The sequence below is a fragment of the Dunckerocampus dactyliophorus genome, chromosome 15 (assembly GCF_027744805.1).
Source record: "Dunckerocampus dactyliophorus isolate RoL2022-P2 chromosome 15, RoL_Ddac_1.1, whole genome shotgun sequence".
Classification (NCBI taxonomy): Eukaryota; Metazoa; Chordata; class Actinopteri; order Syngnathiformes; family Syngnathidae; genus Dunckerocampus; species Dunckerocampus dactyliophorus.
The window spans coordinates 17,458,342-17,481,594 of NC_072833.1; the positions used below are offsets into that span (position 1 = coordinate 17,458,342).

At 41.7% G+C, this 23,253-nt stretch overlaps 1 protein-coding gene across 3 annotated transcripts in view; it reads left to right on the plus strand.

Moving 5' to 3' along the window:
• The window catches only part of adamtsl3 (ADAMTS-like 3), an 80,301-nt gene that overhangs the window by 54,878 nt on the left and 2,170 nt on the right, over positions 1-23,253 (plus strand). For all 3 annotated transcript variants that reach the window (XM_054753345.1, XM_054753346.1, XM_054753347.1), the window contains exons 4-23: positions 3,252-3,297; positions 3,388-3,627; positions 4,461-4,587; positions 4,675-4,749; positions 6,347-6,504; positions 7,889-8,000; positions 8,069-8,207; positions 8,284-8,334; positions 10,866-11,073; positions 11,238-11,385; positions 11,552-11,636; positions 13,135-13,436; positions 14,149-14,281; positions 15,854-16,241; positions 17,138-17,291; positions 17,362-18,160; positions 18,235-18,362; positions 19,139-19,223; positions 21,314-21,518; positions 23,089-23,198. In XM_054753345.1, coding sequence (XP_054609320.1) covers positions 3,252-3,297; positions 3,388-3,627; positions 4,461-4,587; positions 4,675-4,749; positions 6,347-6,504; positions 7,889-8,000; positions 8,069-8,207; positions 8,284-8,334; positions 10,866-11,073; positions 11,238-11,385; positions 11,552-11,636; positions 13,135-13,436; positions 14,149-14,281; positions 15,854-16,241; positions 17,138-17,291; positions 17,362-18,160; positions 18,235-18,362; positions 19,139-19,223; positions 21,314-21,518; positions 23,089-23,198 — 3,693 coding nt within the window. The remainder of the gene's footprint in view (positions 1-3,251; positions 3,298-3,387; positions 3,628-4,460; positions 4,588-4,674; positions 4,750-6,346; positions 6,505-7,888; positions 8,001-8,068; positions 8,208-8,283; positions 8,335-10,865; positions 11,074-11,237; positions 11,386-11,551; positions 11,637-13,134; positions 13,437-14,148; positions 14,282-15,853; positions 16,242-17,137; positions 17,292-17,361; positions 18,161-18,234; positions 18,363-19,138; positions 19,224-21,313; positions 21,519-23,088; positions 23,199-23,253) is intronic.

A 23,253-nucleotide genomic window follows, 5' to 3' on the forward strand; every position in this document is an offset into this window, starting at 1 on the left:
AATTCATGTAACAGTAGGTCCTCCAAAAGTGGAATTTATTGTTCTAATAATAATAATACAAATGTTTTGGACTACTATTTACTTTAGTATCATATTTGTTTTGTTTTTTTTACTTGCCCAAAGATGTGGAGTAAAAGAAAGTCAGTGCTGCTCTGATGATTTGTTCAACTGGTGTTCTGTAGAAGCAATCAGCCCAGAGTCCACCTATTGAAGAATTGATTTGTGTCATTTAACTGTTAATGGCTTCCAGTATTGTGTACAATCTATATTTAAAAACAATGCTTGTTAAACAAAAACAAAACACCTCTCTTCTCAGTTTTTAAAAGTTTTGGTGTCTTTTGTTCAGAATTCAGATATTTCAACCAACTAGTTCTCAATGTGAGAGGAAATGTATATTTTTACGATGATACGTTGCTCATCCCGGCCTGATTTGTTACCTGTCTCTCAATTCTCATCCACGCTCAAGCCGCTCACCGCTGTTTGTCTTGGCAGGGGGACCAGTCTGGAAGGATCTGACTAATGTTCTTGCCATGCCACACAGACTCTGCAATAACAAAAATCTTTAAGCTTGAACTTGGTCCTGTGTCAGCCAACCAAACAAAAAAAATGCGGTGATGTTGCTTGAAATCCTCTAAAAGTCTTCCAAAGTCAGCACAATAACCTTTGATTGGAGTCCCGGAGGATAATTTACCTATCATTATCCCTCAGTGATCGTTTATCTTCACTTACTGTAGCATGAAAGCACTAATGGAATTTTCAATAGGTGCTTCATTTGACAATTTCATAGTGGGGAAACTGTTCCTATGTGTTCCGCCAGCTGGGAGAGCCTCACCGTGTCTGTTTTTAGCGTATTTGGAGGAAAGGGTTGTGTATTTTATATCCAGAATAACAAGGACATTTTTTTTTTACTTTAACAACGGTTTGGACTGCATGAGAAAGTGGAAAAGAAAACGTAGCTCTCTTTTGAACACATGACAATTTATTAGCAAGTATATGTTGCACAACACAGCAGCAACAGAACCGATGTTGAAATAGCGGTAGGGTGCAAACGGCTCCGTCGGCATTAATACTGTTGACGAGTCCATCGTAAAAAAACAGTGCGGCAAATGTAACATGCATCAGTGGCACTTTTGATCAAAATTTTAAGACCAGTTGAAAATTTGCCAGAATTTACATTTTATTCTAAGTACAGCTTTTAAAATGCAAAAAGAAGAGATGGGAATGAGGCAAACAACATTTTTGAATAAGCAATTTTGGCAAACAACCATTAAAGTCAACGTGGCAAGGAAAATTTACAAAAAAGGGCATCAGTTCCAGACAGTGGATGCCCTCTATGAAGCCATCTTCGCCACCTGGAACAACATTCCCACAAGCCTCCTGGAACAACTGGCATCAAGCATGCCAAAATAAATGTTTGCTTTGATTAATAAGAATGGTGCAGCCACTCATTACTGGGGCCTTTTTTGAAATTATTTCAATTTGAGTGGGATTTCGGGGTTTTTTGAGCGATGGTGTTAATTTTTTGATTGGCTGATGAACAGCATTAAATTGTTTACGCCACTGGTCTTGATTTTGATCAGGAGTGTATCTGAGTAGTAAAGTGCATACAGAGGTAGCTACAGCTGCTGGATGCTGACTACTCATGACACTTCAAACACAGCTACTGCCGTTTTATGGCGTTAATACAAACTATATCAGAAGGTTGCCTACAGCAAAAGCTGTTAATGCAAATGGTTTTTGATCCGGTGCTAATTCGTTTGCGGTTAATTGAATTGAGGTGTTTATTGGAGCATTTACAGGACACATGCTACACAGTTAAATGATGCTTTTATAAAATAATTTATACCAAATCTTAACTCACTCAATCCCAGCCATTGTTCAAAAGACAACCCCTTCAGTTCCGGCCATTTTAGACGATTTTGACAGATTTTTCAAGGCACACAGGATATTGTGTTCTCTGGCTATATACATATGGAACCTACCAAAAGAAAGATTAGACTCTTGTCTCAAAAAAAAGTTAGTTTCTACCTTTTTCGGTTCTGTAGTAATCAGCAGTAGAACATAGGTGCATTTCAGGAAAATATCAGTTGCTGACAAGAAAAGGGAGAAAGCCAGCCTTTTGTGAAAAGATATATTACAAGCATAACTTTCACTTTGACAGCTCAAATATCTAAACAACTATACCAACATAAACAACACAAAAAGGGGTTGTTTTACATCAAAATAACAATTTACAAATACCATGAACACAATGAACTATTTACAATTTTCACATTTGGAACTGAACTATGTGTGTGCACGCGTGCGTGTGTTGAAGTGCTCACGCGTGTGCATGCGTTAGAATTTCCTGTCATGTGTGATTTATCCGTCCTCACTTGATCCCTGCCGAGCTCTTATCAAATGCACTTCTGCCACCTTGTGGCTGTTTTTATGGCTTAAACGTGCTCTGAAGTGTTACTGCATTAGTGGAGAGTTGCATCATCACCCCTTTTTGCCTCTTGTGCAAAAAAACGTGAAAGACGTATAAACACGATGCTGGGATCAGGCATTCAGGAGTATAAAAATGTATAAATGTGTCTTTAGTATTGAATGAGCTAATTGTGTTTATTTTTTGTTAATATTATTTTTAGATTTCCCGCTCAACGCTAAAGCATTTTTTTTTATGAACTGAGTCCATATTTTGCCCACCATTTTCAGTGTGTAAGAAGAAGTTAATAGCCACTATTCTTATTCACAACAAGTACTGCGGAGTGGCTATTACTTCCTGTCTATATCGTTGTACAACATTACTAAGGAAAAGCCAAAGAAAAAGCAGTCCTTTGATGCTGAATGAGCTGAGGTCTTTTCTACGACTTTACAGTCTTATTATTCTGGCATTTTCAGTGGCATTCCCAACTGTCCAAATATTTCAAATTAAACTAGTTGTGGATTGAAGCCTATTGAGCATTTGGGGTACATAATTGTTGTCTACCATCATGCATTGCTAGTTTTTTCAAATTTTATATTGGTTTCAATGGGTTAAAACATGAAATGTAGCTGGATTCCAGGTCAGATTTCCAGTTATGATAAATCCACTCTGACTTTTCACTTACAGTCGCAAAGAAGGGACTTTATTATGTCTTTGCGCCACTTGTGGTTGCTGAATGTCAAGCTAACCGCCGGCACTTATGCGCATGTATTGTGGTTTGCCTCATCATTCAACACCACAAAAAGTAAGTTCACACACTGTTTTTCCCTCCATACTCCTGCAGGACGTGCGAAGGACAGAATATCAAGTATCGCACATGCAGTAATGTGGTAAGCTGTACATCTATAATGTAGTGTTTGTTAAAGGCTGATTGTTTTTGAGAATACTATGCTCTTATTGTGTCTGTGTTTCCCTCTCAGGACTGCCCCGTGGAAGCCGGAGACTTCCGAGCTCAGCAGTGTTCAGCCCACGCCGACGTACGCTACCAGGGCCAGTACCATGAGTGGCTGCCTGTCTACAATGACCCAGACAACCCGTGCGCCCTGAAGTGCAAAGCCGAGGGCTCGTCAGGGCTGGTGGTGGAATTGGCACCCAAGGTTCTGGATGGGACGCGGTGCTACACAGAGTCCCTGGACATGTGCATCAGTGGAGCATGCCAGGTGGGAGACCACAAAGACACCTCGACAGACCTCTAAGGCAGCGCTTGGCAACCTATATTTTGGATTTGATGGGGGCCAACATGCAAATCCCAGAAAAAAATGGGGAATTTGAAGACTTTGCATTTTTGTTCTGAAATCCTTGTCTCGCAGATGCTGTCTGATGGTTATTGGAGTGCACTCAGTACCAGTAACACCCTTCATTTGGGTCAGTGATTGCCCCGTGTCTTGACGGACAGCCAAGCTCTGTCTCAGGGCTGGTGAAATTTCTTTACTTGACTTTTTTGTTCCATAACCCTCATCATCAAGTTTAAAATTGCATCCAACCTCAGCAGTAATGGCATGCTGCAAGAGGACGTGATTATGCAGCTCAACAATCCGACCGCGTTCAAAGAGAGAAAGCTTTTTTTGCCTTTGCCATCAAGAGATCATGACAGTGTGAATGCCTGACAGAAAATGAAACTGAATCCACATTTTTGCCAAGATTTTGGAAGTCCCAGCGGGTTAATTTTTCATAATTCCACATCAATCCATCCATACATCCATTTTCTATACCGCTTCATCCTCATTCGGGTCGCGGGGGCATGCTGGAGCCTAATTCCACATCAATATTCTTAATAATTAATAATAATTGTCAAATGGTTCAATGACATAAAAGCCTATCCTTATTCCTAATAATAATAATGTTGATTTAGTATGGACCTTGGAGGACTTTGTTTAGACTGAAATGATAATGAACTGTCTCTATAGGTATTCAATGGTGTAACATGTAATAGGATTAGACTATTATTCGCTGTTATTATTTCATATGTCCATATAATGCTTTCACCTTCCAGATTGTTGGCTGCGACCACGAGTTGGGAAGTGCAGCAAAAGAAGACAACTGTGGCGTGTGCAGTGGAGATGGCTCCTCCTGCAGGCTGGTACGAGGACACTACAAATCCCAGCATGCCTCGGGAAAAAGTAGGTCCCTCAAAGCATTGAATTGTGCTGGATGAAATGCTTGATTGATATACACCTAAGTTGTTGTCCCTTTCTGTCCAACCTAAGTTGAGGACACTGTGGTGATCATCCCCTTTAAGAGTCGACACGTGCGTCTTGTCCTCAAAGGTCCGGATCACTTGTGTAAGTCCTGGTAGGTCCAGGGTGCCCTTCCATTGTTTAGATTTGACACATACTCTTTGTGGGCTGCACGGTGGCCGATTGGTTAGTTGTTGGCCACACAGTCAGGAGATCGGGAAGATCTGGGTCCGAATCTCCGTTGGGCATCACTGTGGGGAGTTTGCATGTGCGTGGGTTTTCTCCGGGTACTCCAGTTTCCTCCCACATTCCAAAAACATGCTTGTTATTTGCGACTTTAATTGTAATAATAGGTATGAATGTGAGTGTGAATGTTTGCTTGTCTATACTGTATGTGCCCTGCGATTGACTGGCAACTAGTCCAGGATGTACCCCACCTCTTGCCCAAAGCCAGCTGGGAGCATTTGAAGAGCGGCTCCAGCATACCCGCGACCCTGGTGAGGATAAGCGGCATAGAAAATATATGGATGGACATCCTCTTTGTATGGTATTGCCCCAAATATAAGATGGTTTTAGACAGGTTGTCTTACATTTGGGGGACCTTTAATTTGAGGGATAACTGTACGTGGTTTGTTGCAAATTGATTTTGAGATCATAACAAGTGTACCATATCTTCAATTGCTTAGCTTTTTATTGACAAATGTGACCTTGACATTTTTGTCCATCATTGTCTTTATTCAAAAGACCTTTAAAAACTTTTTTCCCCCCAAAAAATGGGTCTTGAAAAAGAGGGGTCGTCTTATATTCCGGCATCGATTTCTACAAGCAAACCGGTAGGTGGCACCAAAATACTTCTCCCAAGCAAGTCCTTCCTTTATAACAGTATGCTATGTAAATACGGTTTAGACTTGCTTAACAAACTACATTAAGGTTACATCACGTGGTTATATTTGCATAATTCAACATGTCCAAAAAATAGTAGGAAGAAACTGCGTTCATTTAATCCTACCCTTTCTCCATATCTATTACTGATAATTACTTCACACCATATCTTTTACATGTTGACACTTGCAATATTTAGCTTGCTTACATTAGTTTCTGGGTCATTTAAGTACAGAGTTTGGCTTCTCAAAACAATATGTACTCAAGAGAGTAATACATTTGCATCATAAAAATGCCTCCTCAAAAAAATCAGAACGTACAAATCGCTCGGCATTATATTTGCCTCGCGCCATGTCCCCGCGCACTGTCGCCTCTCCATTCGTGTGTATGTGGTGAAGATGCTCGCATCTTCATCCGCGACAGAGCACCGCGGTCATCTTGTTTGCGTGTGTTCCACAGGGGACTACTAATTAGAATTACATTCCTCGTCACAGAAATCCGACCAGAACTGGACTTGGGGGGTTAGACACTGTGGATATAGTCCACTGCTGCTGGGGATGTCGTACAACTTCATGTAAAAAAATCCGTCCTATTCCTTTAAGTGTGACAAACACACAAAAAATAAGAAATCAGGAAGAGCGCAAACACTCTTTCACACCACTGTATTTCATGTCATCGCACTGTTTATCTGTTTTGCCCTTCCTGTGACTCGACATACAGTAGTTTGTTGCAAATTGATTTTGCAATGATTGTCAGTGTACGATCTCTTCAAACGCTTTACTATTATTGACAAATGTACGATTTTGTGTTCTTTCTTTAGATGTGGAGAGTAAGACTCTACAAGGGGTAAAAAGCCAACTTGTCCTGAATAAGTCAGGGCAGTACCACCTGGAAAATACCACCTTGGATTACCAAAAACTCTCTGATAAGGAAGTTCTGAGAATTCCTGGGCCACTCAGGGCTGATTTCACCATCCAGGTAAGAGCTGAAATGTAAAAACGTGTCTACACGAATCTTTGGCAACCACTGAATTTGTCATTTAAAAACAATTGTAAAATTACATGAAAATAATAGTCACAAAAAGTCGTACATTTAGGAGAACAAGGCCATAATATTATGAGAAAAAAGTCATAATCTTAAAGGGGTAAAGTGGTCATTTTAACAAGTGAATGTAAAAATGTATCATTTTATTGTTTGGGAAACCTGGTAAAGTGCAACTTGACAAGAATAAAAAAAAGTTGGATTTGACAAACTTTACCTATAAATTTGTTCCAACCAAATATCATGACATCATTAACAAAACACAAAAAAATACCGGTGGCTCTGAAGTACAAACAGTTGCACCTAGGCGTTTACTGGCCAACAAAAGCCGGTATCTTCAACGATGGCAAAAGGCTGATCGTCCAGCACCATCCTTTCGATGATGACATCACAGATCGCTTTAGCCCTTTTTGTCCTTTGCAAATGCCGTGTCGATAGGAACAAGCCTCGGGCGTCAAAGTAATGTTGATGTTTCAGATGACTGATAAGGTTTTTTCTTGATGTTTGTTTCCCTCATCCCGGAATGTCCCAAAGCATTTGGAAAATTTGGCAAAATGTCTTTCCCTGAAATGGGGAGAAGTCCCACACGATCGACACCATGTTTGTTTACAAGTGAGCTCAGGGGAGGTGGGAAAGTTACGATAGAAAAGGAGCGCTTGATTTGCTCACACCGTCAGGGTAATCTCGCCCTATTGGGGCTTTTTTTTTTGGTTGTCAGAGCTATTTTTTAATATTGCGAAATTTATCTATATGATATAATTCTTCATATCAGCACTATTGTATGCACCGATTATATTTTTTTGCAAAAAATACATCATGTTCCTAAGAGTACAACTTTTCTAACTTTTTTTTAACAATTCTTATACTACCAATACTATTTTATTTTGGCAAGGTTACAACTCACAAAATTACAACTTTTTCTGGTTGCAATTTTTTTCAAAATACTTTTTCTCATAAAATTACAAGGTTAGTCTTTTTGGAGATATTTACAGTACGACTTTATTCTCAAAAACTACAATTGTATTTTCATCAGTGTACTTTTTTTTTTCTTCTGTGCAGCTTTTTGCCTAAAATCATACAATTTGATTCTTGTGACAATTACTTATTTTGAAAATATTAGAACTTTATTCAGGTAAAATTGTGACTTAAATGTTTTTAACTTCAACCATTACATTATTTTGTTATTCCTACAAGTGCTACTTTTATCTCAAAATATTACAACTGTCTTTTTTGAAATATTGTGACATTTTTGCCTTTTTTTTCTTCCAAAAATACAACTTTATTCTGGCAAGGTTATGAGTTCATAGTATATTTCCTGCAGGTCCATTTTGCAAGTGGAGCAGACAGCATCATCCAGTACATCTTCTACCAGCCTATCATCCACCGCTGGAGGGAAACGGACTTCTTCCCTTGCTCTGTCACATGTGGAGGAGGTAAACCAACAAAACGCTGCGCTATTATGATCATGAAAACATCCAATCAGCATTTTTCTCTGCTTTAGGGTACCAGCTGACGTCCGCGGAGTGCTTCGACATGCGCAGTGGCCGTGTGGTTGTGGACCAGTACTGCCATTATTACCCAGAGAACATCAAACCCAAACCCAAACTGCAGGAGTGCAACATGGAGCCTTGTCTTGCCAGGTAAGAACATCCTTTTTTTTTTTGCTACTTTCCACAGTAAAACCACACTTAAATTGTCTTACATGTTGTCTTTCAGCGATGGCTACAAGCAGATTATGCCGTATGACCTCTACCACCCCTTGCCTAGGTACGTCCTAAATTTAATAAACATTAAATATAAATAAATATATACCGTATACAGTACATATGGTGCTTACATACACATATTAGGGGTGTCACAAGAGCTCATGTCATGATATTTCGCAAAATTAAAATGTAACGATATTCTTTGTTTAGAGAAAAGCTGTCTCGTGAAAACAGGGCAGCCAGAAGCCAATCAGACTGTGAACTATGACATCACTATTATGAATGACAGTACAGCAATATGGAAGTGGCAGTACGCAAGGCATTATTGGAACCGCACATTACGTGCTTTACGCACACTATAAACCTTGAAATCCTACTTGCATTCGGTGTTCTGTGAGCGACGTGGTTGTATTTTTTGTCTGAATTTCCGCCGTGTCAATGGCCAAGCAGAAGCTGTAGTTATTTTACATTTTATCAAGATTAAGTTACAAAATTTGTCTGATAAAAACATGTGGATGTTTGGACCAGGTCGCTCAATTTACACGTGTTATTTGGCAGAGCACCATCTTGACAAGCACTGGCGATCACCCGTAAAAGTTAGTTATTAATGCTCCAAGTTGTTAGCAGAAATGAAAGTCAGGCGTATCGGTGACAATATATATTGGAAGATGAAGTTAAGTGAGTGTCTTGCGTCATTAATAATGGTTCTGTGGTGACCAACTCCACTTCATAACACACCTCATATGTAGAAGAGATCCGTGTTGACAATTTAGCAACATGGTCACTACATTTAGCGAGTTGATGTGTGCATTAAAAGTGAAAGACAGAAAGTGTTTCTTGCGTCATGCATTATTCGGTAATTAAATAAAACCAGTCAACAAAAGTTGAAGTATCTGCCGTGCAGGCAAGCACCTCCGTACTCCATGCAACGCAGGTCTGAAAGCTGTAAACTCCCCTCCATAATGCAACCCAGCCCATGATCAGCGACAGAACCAAAAAATTTCTTGATAATAACCAAAATCACTTAAGTTCTTACATGAATAGCTATAGCATTGCACTGCCAAAAGATTTAACTCTTATGATCTATTTTTGTTTTCATTGTTATATTTGTCCAAACAAAGGTACCTTTAGTTGTACCAGGCATTAAAATGAACAAGAAACTGAAGAAACAAGGGTGGTCTAATCATTTTTTCCATATATACATATTCATATAAATAATTATATAAGAAATAAATTAATTGCCGACTCTAAATTGTCCATAGGTATGAAAGTGAGTGTGAATGGTTGTTTGTCTATATGTGCCCTGCGATTGGCTGGTGACCATTCCAGGGTGTACACCGCCTGTCGCTCAAAGTCAGCTGGGATAGGCTCCAGCATACCCCCACGACCCTAATGAGGATAAGCGACATAGAAAATGGATGGATGGATGGATGGATAATAATAATTATTAGAAAAGGAATCAAACTTGTACAGTATATATGCCAAATTACATTGACCATTGTTTCATTTGTAAAAGTAATAAAACTAATGGTTTTTAACTAAGCATTTCTTAATTATGGATTTAACTGCACTGAACTGTACTGCCCAGTGAGTTGGAAATTTTTTTGTAACCATCTTCTGTTCTAAACTTTTTCATGATCTTTTCTCTTGAGGTATTCGCAGTGTTCTTTAGTCTTCATGTTGCAATTGTAGCAAGAGTACTAATGGACCGGAGACTGGGCCTCCCAGACACAGGTGTTTTTATACGACAATCACTTAATACAATTCAGCTGTACTCAGGTGTTCTCCATTTCACTTTCACTTGTGAAACTGCAGGTATCAACTAGCTGGATCTCTGTTGAATTAGGACAGCCACTTTAAAGGGGGTGAATATTTATGCAAACACTTACTTTATCTTACATACAGTATTTGTAATTAGTTGACACAAATTTGTGAAAAATAAACAGATTTCACTTCCACATGAAAGGAGGGGTTTTTTTTTGCAAATCATTGTCGAAAAAGCAAAATTACATTGATCATGATTTCTTTTACAAAAGCAATAAATGGCTGAACTATCCAAGGGGGGTGCTTTTATAGGCACTGTACACACACACACACACACACACACACATACGCTTACGCACACACAGTGGTACCTAGGTTTTTGTTATGAATTTGTTCCAAAAGATCAGACGAAAACAGAAACATACAAAAACCGAGGCAATTATTCCCACAGGAAGTAATCCATTTAATCCATTCCAGACACCCAAAAATGCTAACATGTCATTTTATTCCTAATAATTATAGTTGTACATGCAGAAAACAATGCAAAATATTATGAATGACAAACTAATTCAATAATGTTTCTCACCTTCTTCATTAATTCGCTGGCACTTTGTTTGGCCCCATGGTGGGTTATTTAACTTTTTTTTTTTATGACGCGTAGGTTGCTTTGTTCGGGGACTCACGGAACGATACAGTACAGGGCAAACGGGTTTGTTACCTGCAATACTCTATGAAAACCGAGACGGTGTACAAAAACAAAGGCAAAATATCTGGCAAAAGTACGTACAAAAAAACGAGGTTTGACTGTGTATATGTATGTATATATAGGTGGGAGAGTAGCCCCTGGACCGCCTGCTCCACTTCCTGCGGCGGTGGCGGCATCCAGAGTCGCTCCGTCTCCTGTGTGGAGGAGGACATGCAAGGCACCATCATGGCTACTGAGGAGTGGAAGTGTCTCTACGCACCCAAGGCGGCCATCCTACAGCCCTGCAACACCTTTGACTGCCCCACCTGGCTGGCCCAGGAGTGGTCTCCTGTAGGTGTCTGGTACTTTCATGTTTGCTTTAACGGATCTTAAATCAGCTTTGGCAGCCAATGCTTAGTTTGGTACAGGACACACACCCCTGTGAGTAAAGAGGGTTCTTACTTGTAATCTGAAAGGCCAAGTAACACAGATTTATCTCTCATACCTCCCTGCAGTGCACAGTGACTTGTGGTCAGGGTCTACGCTACAGGGTGGTGCTGTGCATTGACCACAGGGGGCTCCATGCTGGAGGATGCAACCCCACCACCAAGCCCCACATCAAGGAGGAGTGTCTGGTGACTGTGCCCTGCTACAAGGCTCTTGGTGTGTTTTTATGCATGCTTTACCAAAACTTTTTAAAAATTATTATTTTGCTATAGTTAACCTGAAGCCCACTTCCCTATCAGTTGTGTCTTTTCCGGGAAATGACTTTCTTCAGGTCTGTGATTGGCTTAAAGAGCCGTACTGATATTTTGCACCCTTTCTTCAGATACGCTACCTGTTGAAGCCAAACCTCCGTGGCACAAGCAGGCCATCGAGCTGGAAGAGGAGATCGCCGTAACTGAGGAACCCAAGTAAGGGAACTTTTTTAAATTTTATTGTAGTTTTACTTTTTTTTATTAAATCAGCATTACACCATGGGGTGTCCCAATGTTTTCACATGACTGTAAATAGCATTTGTAGCGTCCCCTATGGGTTGTGTTGAAATACATCCCATACATCTAATACCGAGATCCTCAAAGTTCTATCATCATGAGACAAAATCTCCATGACAATTAATCGGTGCCCCGGCAAAGATGTTTTGTTTGATGTTTGATGTTTTCATGTTTTTCAACCAATTTTGCTCAAATTCTACAGACATGTGTTTGTCAGTCACCTAAAGATGTATGTCAAATTTGGTGTCGTAATAACAGCACCACCGTGTGGTGTATTGATCATGTTTTGACAATTTTTTACTTTTTGGTGTGCAGCGCTTCAGGAGTAGAAGAATTTAACATCCACAGTATAGCCCAGAGGGGATTTCAGTGTGTTCAGTGTTCATCTTGTCCATGAGTTTTATGTTTTTCACGCTGCTTTTCCTCTGCTGAACACCTGCCTTGTCATAAATGTGATGTATGGGAGGTCACGTAAGGTAACAATAAAAAAAAAAGTGTCCACCTCTTTTGTCAAGCTAAAAGCATTGCCTCAGCACACTCACTGATGTTCGAGATGTCTCACATGTCCTCTGACTAATAATAAAAGACTGTCCTTTTGGAGCGCGGCCGAGCGCGTTTGCATGACTCGTATTAGCACGCGTGTTCGCCAGTTCTAAACATCTGTGACTTTGACTCATCTCTGGAGTGAGGAGGCGTGTAAAAGCTGCATAAAAACATATCTGGCAACCACATGGGATGGGAGAACCAAAGATGGAGACAAGTCATGTTTTTGGCTGCGTTTGGTCCAAAACACTGCACTAAATCATATATTTCCACTGGGGGAAATATACAAGCAATATACAAGCATCTTTTGTGCACAAAAGACAATCTTGCTAAGGCACTAACGTTGCTTATTTTTGCAGCTCATCATTCAGACATCACCTTGAAGACATATTTATCTGAAAATAAATCTTTTCCTTCCAAGAGTTTTAATTTAATCTGACACGTTTTATTCCTCAGGAAGTCTTCGAGCAGGAACAGGGTTTTAATATTTCTACTTTCCCCCGAGCTGTTGAAAAGACCTTGACGGATGCCCATGATCTACAAGCATTTCCTCTTCCTTTTCACACATGAAAGTGCTTTTTAAAAAATTCCTAATGTGTCACAGCTGAAGCGCAAGAAAATCCATTGGATTGGACTGTTGGATTTCAACAATACTCATGTCTTAATTTGAGTCTAAAAGACTGAATGATTGTCTTGTCCCATTCCATTCCCATAGGAAATAATGTAAACAGGAATAAGCAATTGCAGTGTTAAACTGTGTCCATAGTAAAACATGCATTAACTCTACAGGTGATGTTTTAAGTCACATTTAACGTGTAAACGTCTGCTATTGTAAAATAAAAACAGCTTTGACATCTCCATCTGTCATTCCCAGCTTCATCCCAGCTCCCTGGCAACCCTGCAGCAGAACGTGCGGCGCCGGCACACAGCGGCGCACCGTCAAGTGTCAGCTGTTGCTGTCCTTCTCCCAGACTGTGGCTGACCTCCCTGATGATGAATGCTTGGGCATCAAACCTCCAGAGAGCCAACCCTGCTACCGTACTCCATGCCACAAGCCAGAAGGAGGTGATGGTGTGGAGGAGGAAGAGACAGAGATGGAGGAGATGGTCCAAGGAGAGGAGCTGCATGAGTGGGAATATGACGGGTTCACCCAGTGCTCCGAGAGCTGTGGAGGAGGTATGGAACCATCGTAAATTATACATGAAAAGTTATTGTTTTTAGTGTTAATAATAATTTGGAGTGCTTGAGAAAGTGGAAACTCAGTCAGCGTGAATAGTGCTGATGAGTTCATTGTAAACAACAGTACAGCAAGTGTAACACGCATGACTTTCACACTGACAGCTGAGTAGCAACATTTAGTAGAAAACGACATCAGGAGGTCACCTACAGCCACAACTGCCACTAATTAGAGACCCCTAACGGTTATTTGCACACAGACAAAACCACGTGACACACCAAACCATAGAAGAAGAAAGAACGCACGCGCATAACTCCATGATCTTCTGCTTTCCAAGGCTCATTTAGACTTCCGAGAAGTGGAATTACTTCTGCGAGTCATTATGGAGTATAAGACAACAAAATAACAGGAGAATGTCAACCGGGGTGAGTCATGCTAGTAGAAATATTCAGCTATTATGTTGGCGTGTCGGCGGCGCTCACTTCTGATGTCATCGTTTTCCTGACGTGAAAACATTTCCGTGTGGCTTCTCCAAACTTATAGTCCATGGCTCCCTTTAAAGGACTGGAGTGTAAAACACCTAACTAAGCAACTATGACACATACAAGTTGCTTTTGATCAAAGATTAACGCCGTTAAAACATTAGTGCAGACAACAACAAGCTTGTCTAGCAGATGAAGATGTTATTTTATGGTTCTTGGATGTTGTCAGGTGTGCAGGAGGCAGTGGTCATCTGCCTGAATAAACAGACCAAGGAGGCAGCTTTGGACCAGAGCTTGTGTGTGAGCGCCCGCCGACCCCCGCCACTTCTTCAGGACTGCAAAACACAACCTTGCCCCCCCAGGTAAAAACATTCTGCATATCCAGTCATCGTCACTTAAAATTGATAAGTTTACAAGAGCAAAAGTAATAATGTTACGAGAATATGAATGTTACCTTATGTTAATGTTCAGTGTTAAAATGTGTAGCTTAGACTTGTAAAAGACCAGAAACTATTTTGTTGGCGTTTTAATGCTCGTCATAAGCCCTGCTGCTATTTATGTTAGCATCTGTTCAGTAAAATTACGGCAACAGTAAATTTCAATTCTGGTTCTATGGTTATCAGCAGAGTGCAGGCCCGACAACATGTGTGCATTTGTTGTACTCTGCACACATTTTGATCCTAGCATACGCTCATGTGCTCTCCAGGTGCGCATTTTGTTGCATTTTGCCTGTTTCATTTTTGGAGTTCAGTCTCTGAAACCGGGATTGTGCTCCTGTGTGGAAGCACCGGGGTGCACTACACCGGCTCGCTCCTCCCCCTGCAAACCCTCTTGCGTAGTGTGACGTGCACCTCCAAAAATACCTAACCTGTGGGCTCTATGGGCTTTGATTTGTCATCTTGATTCTTTCAGAAGGCGTACAGCCGACCTCCTCATCTTTAGTGTTTTTTTTGTTTTTTTTTTACTTGGCCTTGCATTGATTTACTTAGCTAAGACTGTAATGTGCAGTGACAGCTGAGATGTACACATCAATCTCCTGTCCCTCCTTAAGGCCCCCTTAAATCTCGCACCTGCATCTGCTGGACTGTGAGAAAACATGCAATCCATCTGATTGCATCCCGTCCTATGACATGACAGGAAATAACAATAGGGCTTTATTTTCTAATGACAGCAAGAGAGGAGTATTTGGACATGCTGAGTATCATGCAAACCCAGAGGCTGGAAGGCTTTTTTTTCTGATCTGGAGTCTTGCATTCAGGCACAGCAAACATATTGGATGTGTTTTCTTTGGCCTCCATCACTGAGCCATGTCAGGATCCACTCTTTTGAGAGTATTCCCTGTAATATAGAGTAGGGGTTGACCTCAGGGCCCAACTTCTCCTGCTCGTGGCCCAGGGCCATCTCAAAAATCATCATGTATTTAATCATGTATTCAATGACTAAATTAAATCCACTTACAGTTGAACAAGGTGAAACCTTATATAAATAAATGATATCTAAATGATCATTAAGAAATTTAGCTGGCGGTCATTTTGGTTGTTGGTTTCTAGATGCCACTTAAGATTTGAAGGCTCCAGAGGGTTTTTCGACTGGTACTATTTTTAAAATAGCATTGAAAATCCTGTCACCCGTGACAAATTTGGTGTTAAAAAGTTTTAAAGGGGCCCCATCCTGCTCATTTCAGGGGCTTTTAGAATTATGTTGGATCCCAGTGGGGCATTATAGTAAGTTTCCTTTAATAAAATACTCAATAAATCTCAAGTTATGTGATTAAATCTGCATTCTTCTTCTCTTGGCCAAAACTCTCGTATTTGACAGCCTCCTCCCCCAAACATGGCTACTCTGTTGCAATTGGTCGGGGGTCGGCTTCATCACTGAACTTGACTTTATGGGCCTTATTCCTATCTTTCTATGTCAACATTTGGTCTTCATAGGTGGGAAACAGGGCAGTGGAGCTCATGTTCCGCTTCCTGCGGTGTTGGCCTGATGTCCCGCACTGTGGCGTGTACTCACCAGCCCTCACGGGACAGCAACATTACTGAGATTGTGAGGAATGACGACTGCTACGATCCCAAACCAAACCCCGTCCAAGCCTGCAACCGCTTTGACTGCCCTCCCATGTGGGAAGCACAGGACTGGGGCCAGTGCTCTGGTAGCTGTGGTAATGGACTTCAGAGGAGGCTGGTTCAGTGCAAACAGCGTTTGGCAGATGGTAGCATCCTGGAGGTGCCCGACACATTTTGTCCTTCCAAGAGCCCAGCCAAGCAGAGGACATGTACTAAGCAGCAGTGTCCACCTCAGTGGGTCACTAGCTGGTCCCAGGTAGGCTTTGTCTACATATCATAGCCCAGTAATGTCCCTTTTCCACTGCATGGTTCCTGCACGGCTTGACATGGCTCTACTCACTATTAGCACTGCAAGGTATTATTTATAGTTGCTCAAGATGTTTACAGTCTCGGCCGCAGCGTCCCATTTTCTTGTTGCTCTCAAATAAATAACTAATACAGAGAGACAGAGTAACTAATGTTGACATGAGTTTATTTTTATACTCTCCAGTCTCCACTTTGCTGGAGTGGCCCATTTTGTTGCTGCCCTCAATCTCCTCTTGGATAAATAACAAAATAAACGCAAATGCTAACGTTAGCTTACCCTGTTGCTAGGCAGTGTTAGTCATCTGCAGTCTCCACCTTGCTGCAGTGGACCGTTTTGTCACTGTCCTCAATCTCCTCTCAAATAATAACATGCGGCCACTAGCTTACACTATTACTAGGCAGTTTTAGCCATCAGCGGTCTCCGCTGTGCTGCAGCAGCCCGATTTCTTGCGGTCCTCAATCTCTGCTCAAACAATAACATGCTTAGCTCCCATTAGCTCCCCATTTTCCTGTGCAGGACTCGTCCACAGTCTCCACTTTGCTGCAGTAGCACGTTTTCTCGATGCCTTCAGTCTCCTCTCAAATACATAGAAAAAATGCACTCATGCTCATGTTAGCTTACAGCTGCTGTATAGTATTAGTCGAGATATAGTCTATACAGTCTCCACTTGGCTGCCGCGGTCTGTTTTCTTTCTGCCCTCATTCTTCTCTGGAAGAAATAACAGAAGTAAGCACACATTCTAACATCTGCTTACCCTTTGCTGTGCTGTATTAGTACTCCAAAGTATTCACATTGCTGCAGTGGCCGTTTTTTTAAAATACATTACTATTTATGTCCTTGTCTAGTGTTCAGTGACCTGTGGAAATGGTATCCAAAGGCTGGAAGCTGTCTGCAGGAAACAAGGCGAGGATGGACGACATCAGACCATCGATTCAAACAACTGCTCCTCTCTAGCGCGACCCAGCAGGGTCCGACCTTGTTCTCTTAGGCTCTGCAAGAGTAAGTGACGGCTCTTTACGCCTCATTTTTCAAAAACTGTGTTGACAATAACCAAAATCTTTGTTCACAGATTCCTTGAAACCCGGCCCCACCATACTGGCCCAGAGGAATGTCTATATTCAATGGAGGAAGAGCAAAAAGGTCCATTTGGTAGTGGGTGGTAGCGCCTATCTACTCCCTTGGACCACTGTCCTCCTTCGTTGTCCTACCCGCCACATCCGTAAGGGAAACATTCAATGGTTGAAGGAAGGGAAGCCTATGCTGAGTCTCCCGCACCTGTTTGTTACCTCTGTGGGATTAGTGAAGATCCAGCAAATAGGAGTATCTGACGCCGGCACGTATACATGTGTAGCAGGCCAAGCTAAGGAACATTTAGTCCTGCAGATCATTGGCAACAAGCAAAAGACATCCATTACAGAGGACACAAACCCATATGAGCGTTTTGTAGAGCATTTGCTCCAAGTCAAATCTGCCTCTGAAGACGATTTTTCCATTCCAAACGTTCTCATTCTCGATAGCCAGAAGCTAGAGGACAACCTGAGACGACAACAAGGGGAGCAACTCATTGGTCAGTTGGTCAGTCAGCTGTTCCACTATGAAACCAATGAGTCCACTCTACACCATCCGGCAAGTCCGCAGGTGCCCCTCCTTCGAAAACCACACTCAACCAGATCCAGAATCCCCGTCATCATTCAGAGATCCAGGAAAGTCGGAATGGTGTCCTCTTCCAATGTTGTAGTCCACGTAGGATCACCTGTCTTGCTCCGAAAGCCTGTTGCCACTTTGGAAATGAAGTGTGAGACTCTCGGGTACCCGGAACCTTTCCTAAGTTGGACAAAAAACGGAAAACAGCTGCACTACAACAGCAGGTATGGATGATTAAGGTGACATTTAGCAAAAAGTAGCACAATGATTGGATTGAGCAGAGATCTGGTCTTTGCAGAATAGACCTGTTGCCAACTGGCTCGCTTAGAATCCAGTCTCCAAACCGGGCGGACGAGGGACTCTACACCTGCACTGCCAGGAACCGCCTCGGGTCCTCGTTGCTCTCATCTTGGTTGCAGGTTACAGGTAAGAACCATATCCTACTGTACGTCTTTGGTATACTTATCGGACTCTAAACTATCCTTTTCATGATGCCCACAGTCTCCTGTCGAATAAATAACAAAAATAAACACAGATGTCACGTTAGCTTCCCTTGTTGCTGTACAGCATTATACTTCAGTCTCCACTTTGCTGTGACAGCCCATTTCCTCACTGCCTTCCTGTCTCCTCTGGGATAAACAAAAACAAATAAACACAACACATATGCTAACGTTAGCTTACCCTGTTGCTGTATTATTGTATCCAGTATTACAGTATATGCCACAGTCTCTACTTTGCTGCAGAGGCCTGTTTTCTCCAAGGCACATTTTTCCTAGGCCAAAAAGATTCGGGTAAGTTCCCAGGCTGTCAAAATCAAGTATCAACTGTAACAAAACAGTACTTTTGCTGGTACAACCCCAGTAACAAGCAATTTTGGTCCAGTTTTGTCGGCTTGGAGATTCTGGGAAGTCATTGCAGTGCAGTGGCTGGTCTGGCTCAGTCAGCAATGCGGAATGTGTGGTCCCCTCAGAGTTCCGCTCTCTCCTCCAAGCATGACCTCTCTGGATCGCCATCAAAGCCTCGTCCGCCACCACTTACGTTCTTACGTTCTGGCACTTTTCTTACCCATACGACAACAATTAGACGGCTCTGAAGGGAAGTTTTCAAAGAAGATAGGCTGCCGGGCTGCTTAATCTGAGTGAAAAAAGGATAAGGAGGCTCTCAAGGGAAGAACTATTTTTTTTATTCTTTGTATTTTTCAGGAAACAAAGGAAGAATCTGTGTCCAAGGAGTTTGCTCTGATAGGAGCAACCAGTCTCTGTGCAGTGGACAAGACTGCCTCCTCAGGTTGGTGCTTTTCGTTCTCTTAAAGCAAAACTATTCAACTGGCACCACCCTGCAGGCCAAAACCAGCCCACGAATGAAATCAGACCACCCGCAAGTTCAGTTCAAAACTTGGGAGCAACTGGCGTTTTTGCAACAGATTCCTAAAAGCAGCAGAGCACTCCTGTCATATAGAGCAGTGATTAACTTAGAGGGCCGCCAAAAAAATATGTTTTGCACCTGTGGGCCATCAGAGCCGCGAGGCGCTCAGTTGCAGACCTGCCAACATGTAATCATTTTGTACTCGGCACACATTTTGACCCTTAATTACGCTTGTGTGTTTCGTCGCTCGCTAGGTACGCATTTGTACTTTCAGTTTTGAGTTGCCACGGCAATCTACACATTAGGGGAGTCACACGCTCTTGAGCTGTCAGAGCGCTCCTTTTGCAGCTGCCACTCCTTGCAAGTGATAAATTCACTTCAATTCAGTCAATGCCTCAAAACAAACAGAGATTAGCGATCACCTCTGCTGCTGCTGCAGTGCTGCATGTGCATTCCGTGTTGTCCGTCAATGCGAGCAGCATTTAAAAAGTAAAATTAAGATGATTAAAGACGGTTTTGTCAGCCTCTCACCAATGTCCCATTCACCTATTTGATGTGCGTGCTGCAAAATACTGTAGGGTCCTACTAGTCACACAGAGACTGATGCTCTGTTTAAGTTTTATTAACACCAACAGTAGTGATGAGTTCCAACACGGTATGCAGCTCAGGTCGCGCACACGTCTTTTCTTCTCTCATCCACCAATAACATTCTCAGCGAGGTGCATTCACGGACACCACAAGTCAGAACATCAATGTTACAACACCAACAGGTTGTTATAGTACGAAGTAGGCTGTTTACCCAAATCCATTACAAACAAGTTAAGTCTGTTACGTGTCATGGCGAGAGACGGCCTTGTCATTTCCAGGCTGCCTAATCACGTGAGCTGCTCCGTGTACATTATCTTTACAATCAGCGCTCGCAGGCATCATCGTGAATGTTTATTTTTTTAAATCGCTTGCCCGTGTGAAAAGGCACGCCTCGAGCCTCTACTGCTTGAAATGAAACCAACACCCTTTGTCATTAACCATGTTGTGTTGTTAAATAAGGTTTAAAAACATGAGATAGTATCACACATTTCTTATGACACGAACCAAAAAGCTCTGTTGCCATAAAAGCAGGGGTGTCCGAAGTACAGCCCGGGTGCCATTTGAGGCCGTGGCACAATGTAGTAATAACATAAAAAAATATATAAAAAAATGGGACAAATAGAGCAAAAGGCGCAATGTACCAAAGAAGAAAAAAAATAGGCATTACAAGCTCAAACAAGCAGAAGAATACAAGCGCATGTCTGGAGCAGATGTGGATATGTTTGTTGTTGTTTTGAAGTTGTTGCAATAACATGGGGTGGTGACTGTTATTGTTCATTACTCATATATTATATGAGCAAGGTCTGACTCTTATGTGCATAAATGAAAACTGCTGAAGAAAGTTTTAAACTAATTTGCAGATTGTAAGGCTGTATTTTCATGGCACTTTATTTATTTAAGAAAACACATTATCAATGAATTTATTATCATTTTAAATTTATTTATCACCCCATAATTGCATTTATCACATCTTTTTTTATCTTTTAGGAGTCCCCCCTTTTTGTGGCAGTAAATTACCGTAGATTAGTATTTATTTTTGGGTTAATCAGCTTGACTTGAGCCCTGTTCTTTTAGAATCAAATCAAGATTAAGATTACCAATTCAGTGTTAATAAATGAACGGACCCTGGCCCCCCCTGTACTGGAAAAGTCGGGCCCTGAGGTGAAAAAGGTTAAGAGCCTCTGATATTGATGCTGTTTGACTTGTGATTTTGCAATGGGCTTAAAATCAGACGAGCGCTCCTGCCATGCAGAAGACTTTAACCCGCTTTAATGCAGTATGTCCCTAAAAACAGCAGCACGCTCTTGTCACATAGAGGACCTTTTTGATGATCTTTGACTGAGAAGGTGTCCCCCGCCTCGGAAACAAATTATTTGAAAATCCCTATCTTAAACCCTCGCGAAACTACGGTGTTCTGTATTTAGGTGGCGTGTGGACCCTTGGGAGCCATGTTCGGCCAGCTGTGGTGGAGGTTCCCAGACCAGACATGTCCGCTGCATGAGGGGTCCTGATGACAGATCGAGGGACGTGGAGGGCCACCATTGCTTTGGTGTGGGGCGGAGACCTCCTGATACCAGGATATGTAACATTCTGCCCTGCGCCAGCTGGGCCACAACCGCCTGGGGACTGGTAATACTCAATAATCTATATTAATATACAATTTATTCTTCTCATGGAAACTTTAGGTTTGTTGAATAAAGTCAGAGCTGTATTTCCAGCTCTTGTTTGACAACGCTGGAGTAAACCAAACAACTTGACGTGCAATTACAATTTCTCACCTTGCACATTTGTCTGTCCATTCACACACGATGTCAGTTCGGCAGTGTAAGCAATGTCACACACTTGGCTTAAACACTATTTGAACCTTAAAGGCCCCCATTTGGTTGTGCCACGCTAACAGTTGCACAACCACAAGGCGTCTTGTCGCCTCGTGCATCCCTCCGTCCATTCACCTGCAGTCAGTTTAATAGGGTAAGCAAATTCACCCTTAAAGGCTGCCATATCTACGTGGGAATTGGTGTGTGATTACAGTTGAGCATGGTCTTGGACGGGTTTGTCGTTTTTGCGCATTTGCTGGTTCAGTCAAGCACAATGTCTTTTTGATCGGGTAAGCACTCAGGTGACTTTGAACAGTAAACGGTCTTTTTGACCCTTAATAGCCAGTTTTTGTGTGTGAATTGCCGTGTGATTCCAGTTGATCTTAGTCAAGGACTGCATGGCATCTGTACGTCCATTCATACACAATGTCAGTTGGGTAGGAAAAGCGATTCACTCACTTGGCGTTAAAAGGCATTCTTTTTTTTTACCTGTATGATTACAGTACAGTTGCGCAGAATCGTGGACCCGGCTACAAGTGCATGGAGTTTGTCAGTTTGCACATCTGCATAAGTATGAGTCCATTCACAATAATAATCATAATAAATACAATAATAAAAATGACACAATATTAATTGGATAGGCAAAACAAAGTCACTCACTCGGATTAAAATGCACACTTTTTGATGCTGAAAGGCAACTCAGTTGTTTGGTTTGTTGCCTTGCGCACTTTTTTTTGTCCATTCACACACAGTATTTGTTGGATAAGGTAGGCAAAGTCACCCACCTGGCCTAAAATGCAGCCTTTTTTACCTTTAAAGGCCACCATATCTTCTCGCCTCATGAGTACAGTGGGCTGGTTGGTAATTTTGTGCAATTGTCACACACAACATCAAGCTGTAGAAGTATATTTCAAAAGTTTATCATGTGTGGGTTTTTACACTCAGCAAAAATAGAAACGCAACACTTGTTTTTGCTCCCATTTTTTATAAGATTAACTTTTTCCACATACACAATATCACCACTTCTCTCAAATATTGTTCACAAATCTGCCTTAGACTGCCCACAATAAAAGCCCACTAGGCACACCTGTGCACTAATCATGGTGTCTAATCAGCACCTTGATATGGCACACCTGTGAGGTGGGATGGATTACCTCAGCAAAGGAAAAGTGCTCACTATCACAGATTTAGACAAATTTGTGAACAATATTTGAGAGAAATGGTGATACTGTGTATGTGGAAAACGTTTTAGATCTTTGAGTTCATCTCATAAAAAATGGGAGCAATAAAAAAAAGTGTTGCGTTTAAATTTTTCTTGTGTATTTTCCAAATTAAATCCAATTGTGTTTGCCCTAAAGCCATTTTTAATGTTTTTTTTCCAGTGTAACAGCCAGTGTGTGGGTCCCAGTTTGGCTGCACAGCATCGCCGTGTTTACTGCCAAGACACAAATGGCACCAAAGTGGCCTACAGGATGTGCAGCGGCCTTCAACAGTAAACATCATATCTTTACGACTTAATGTCCTCCTATGTTTTTTTTTTATTTTTA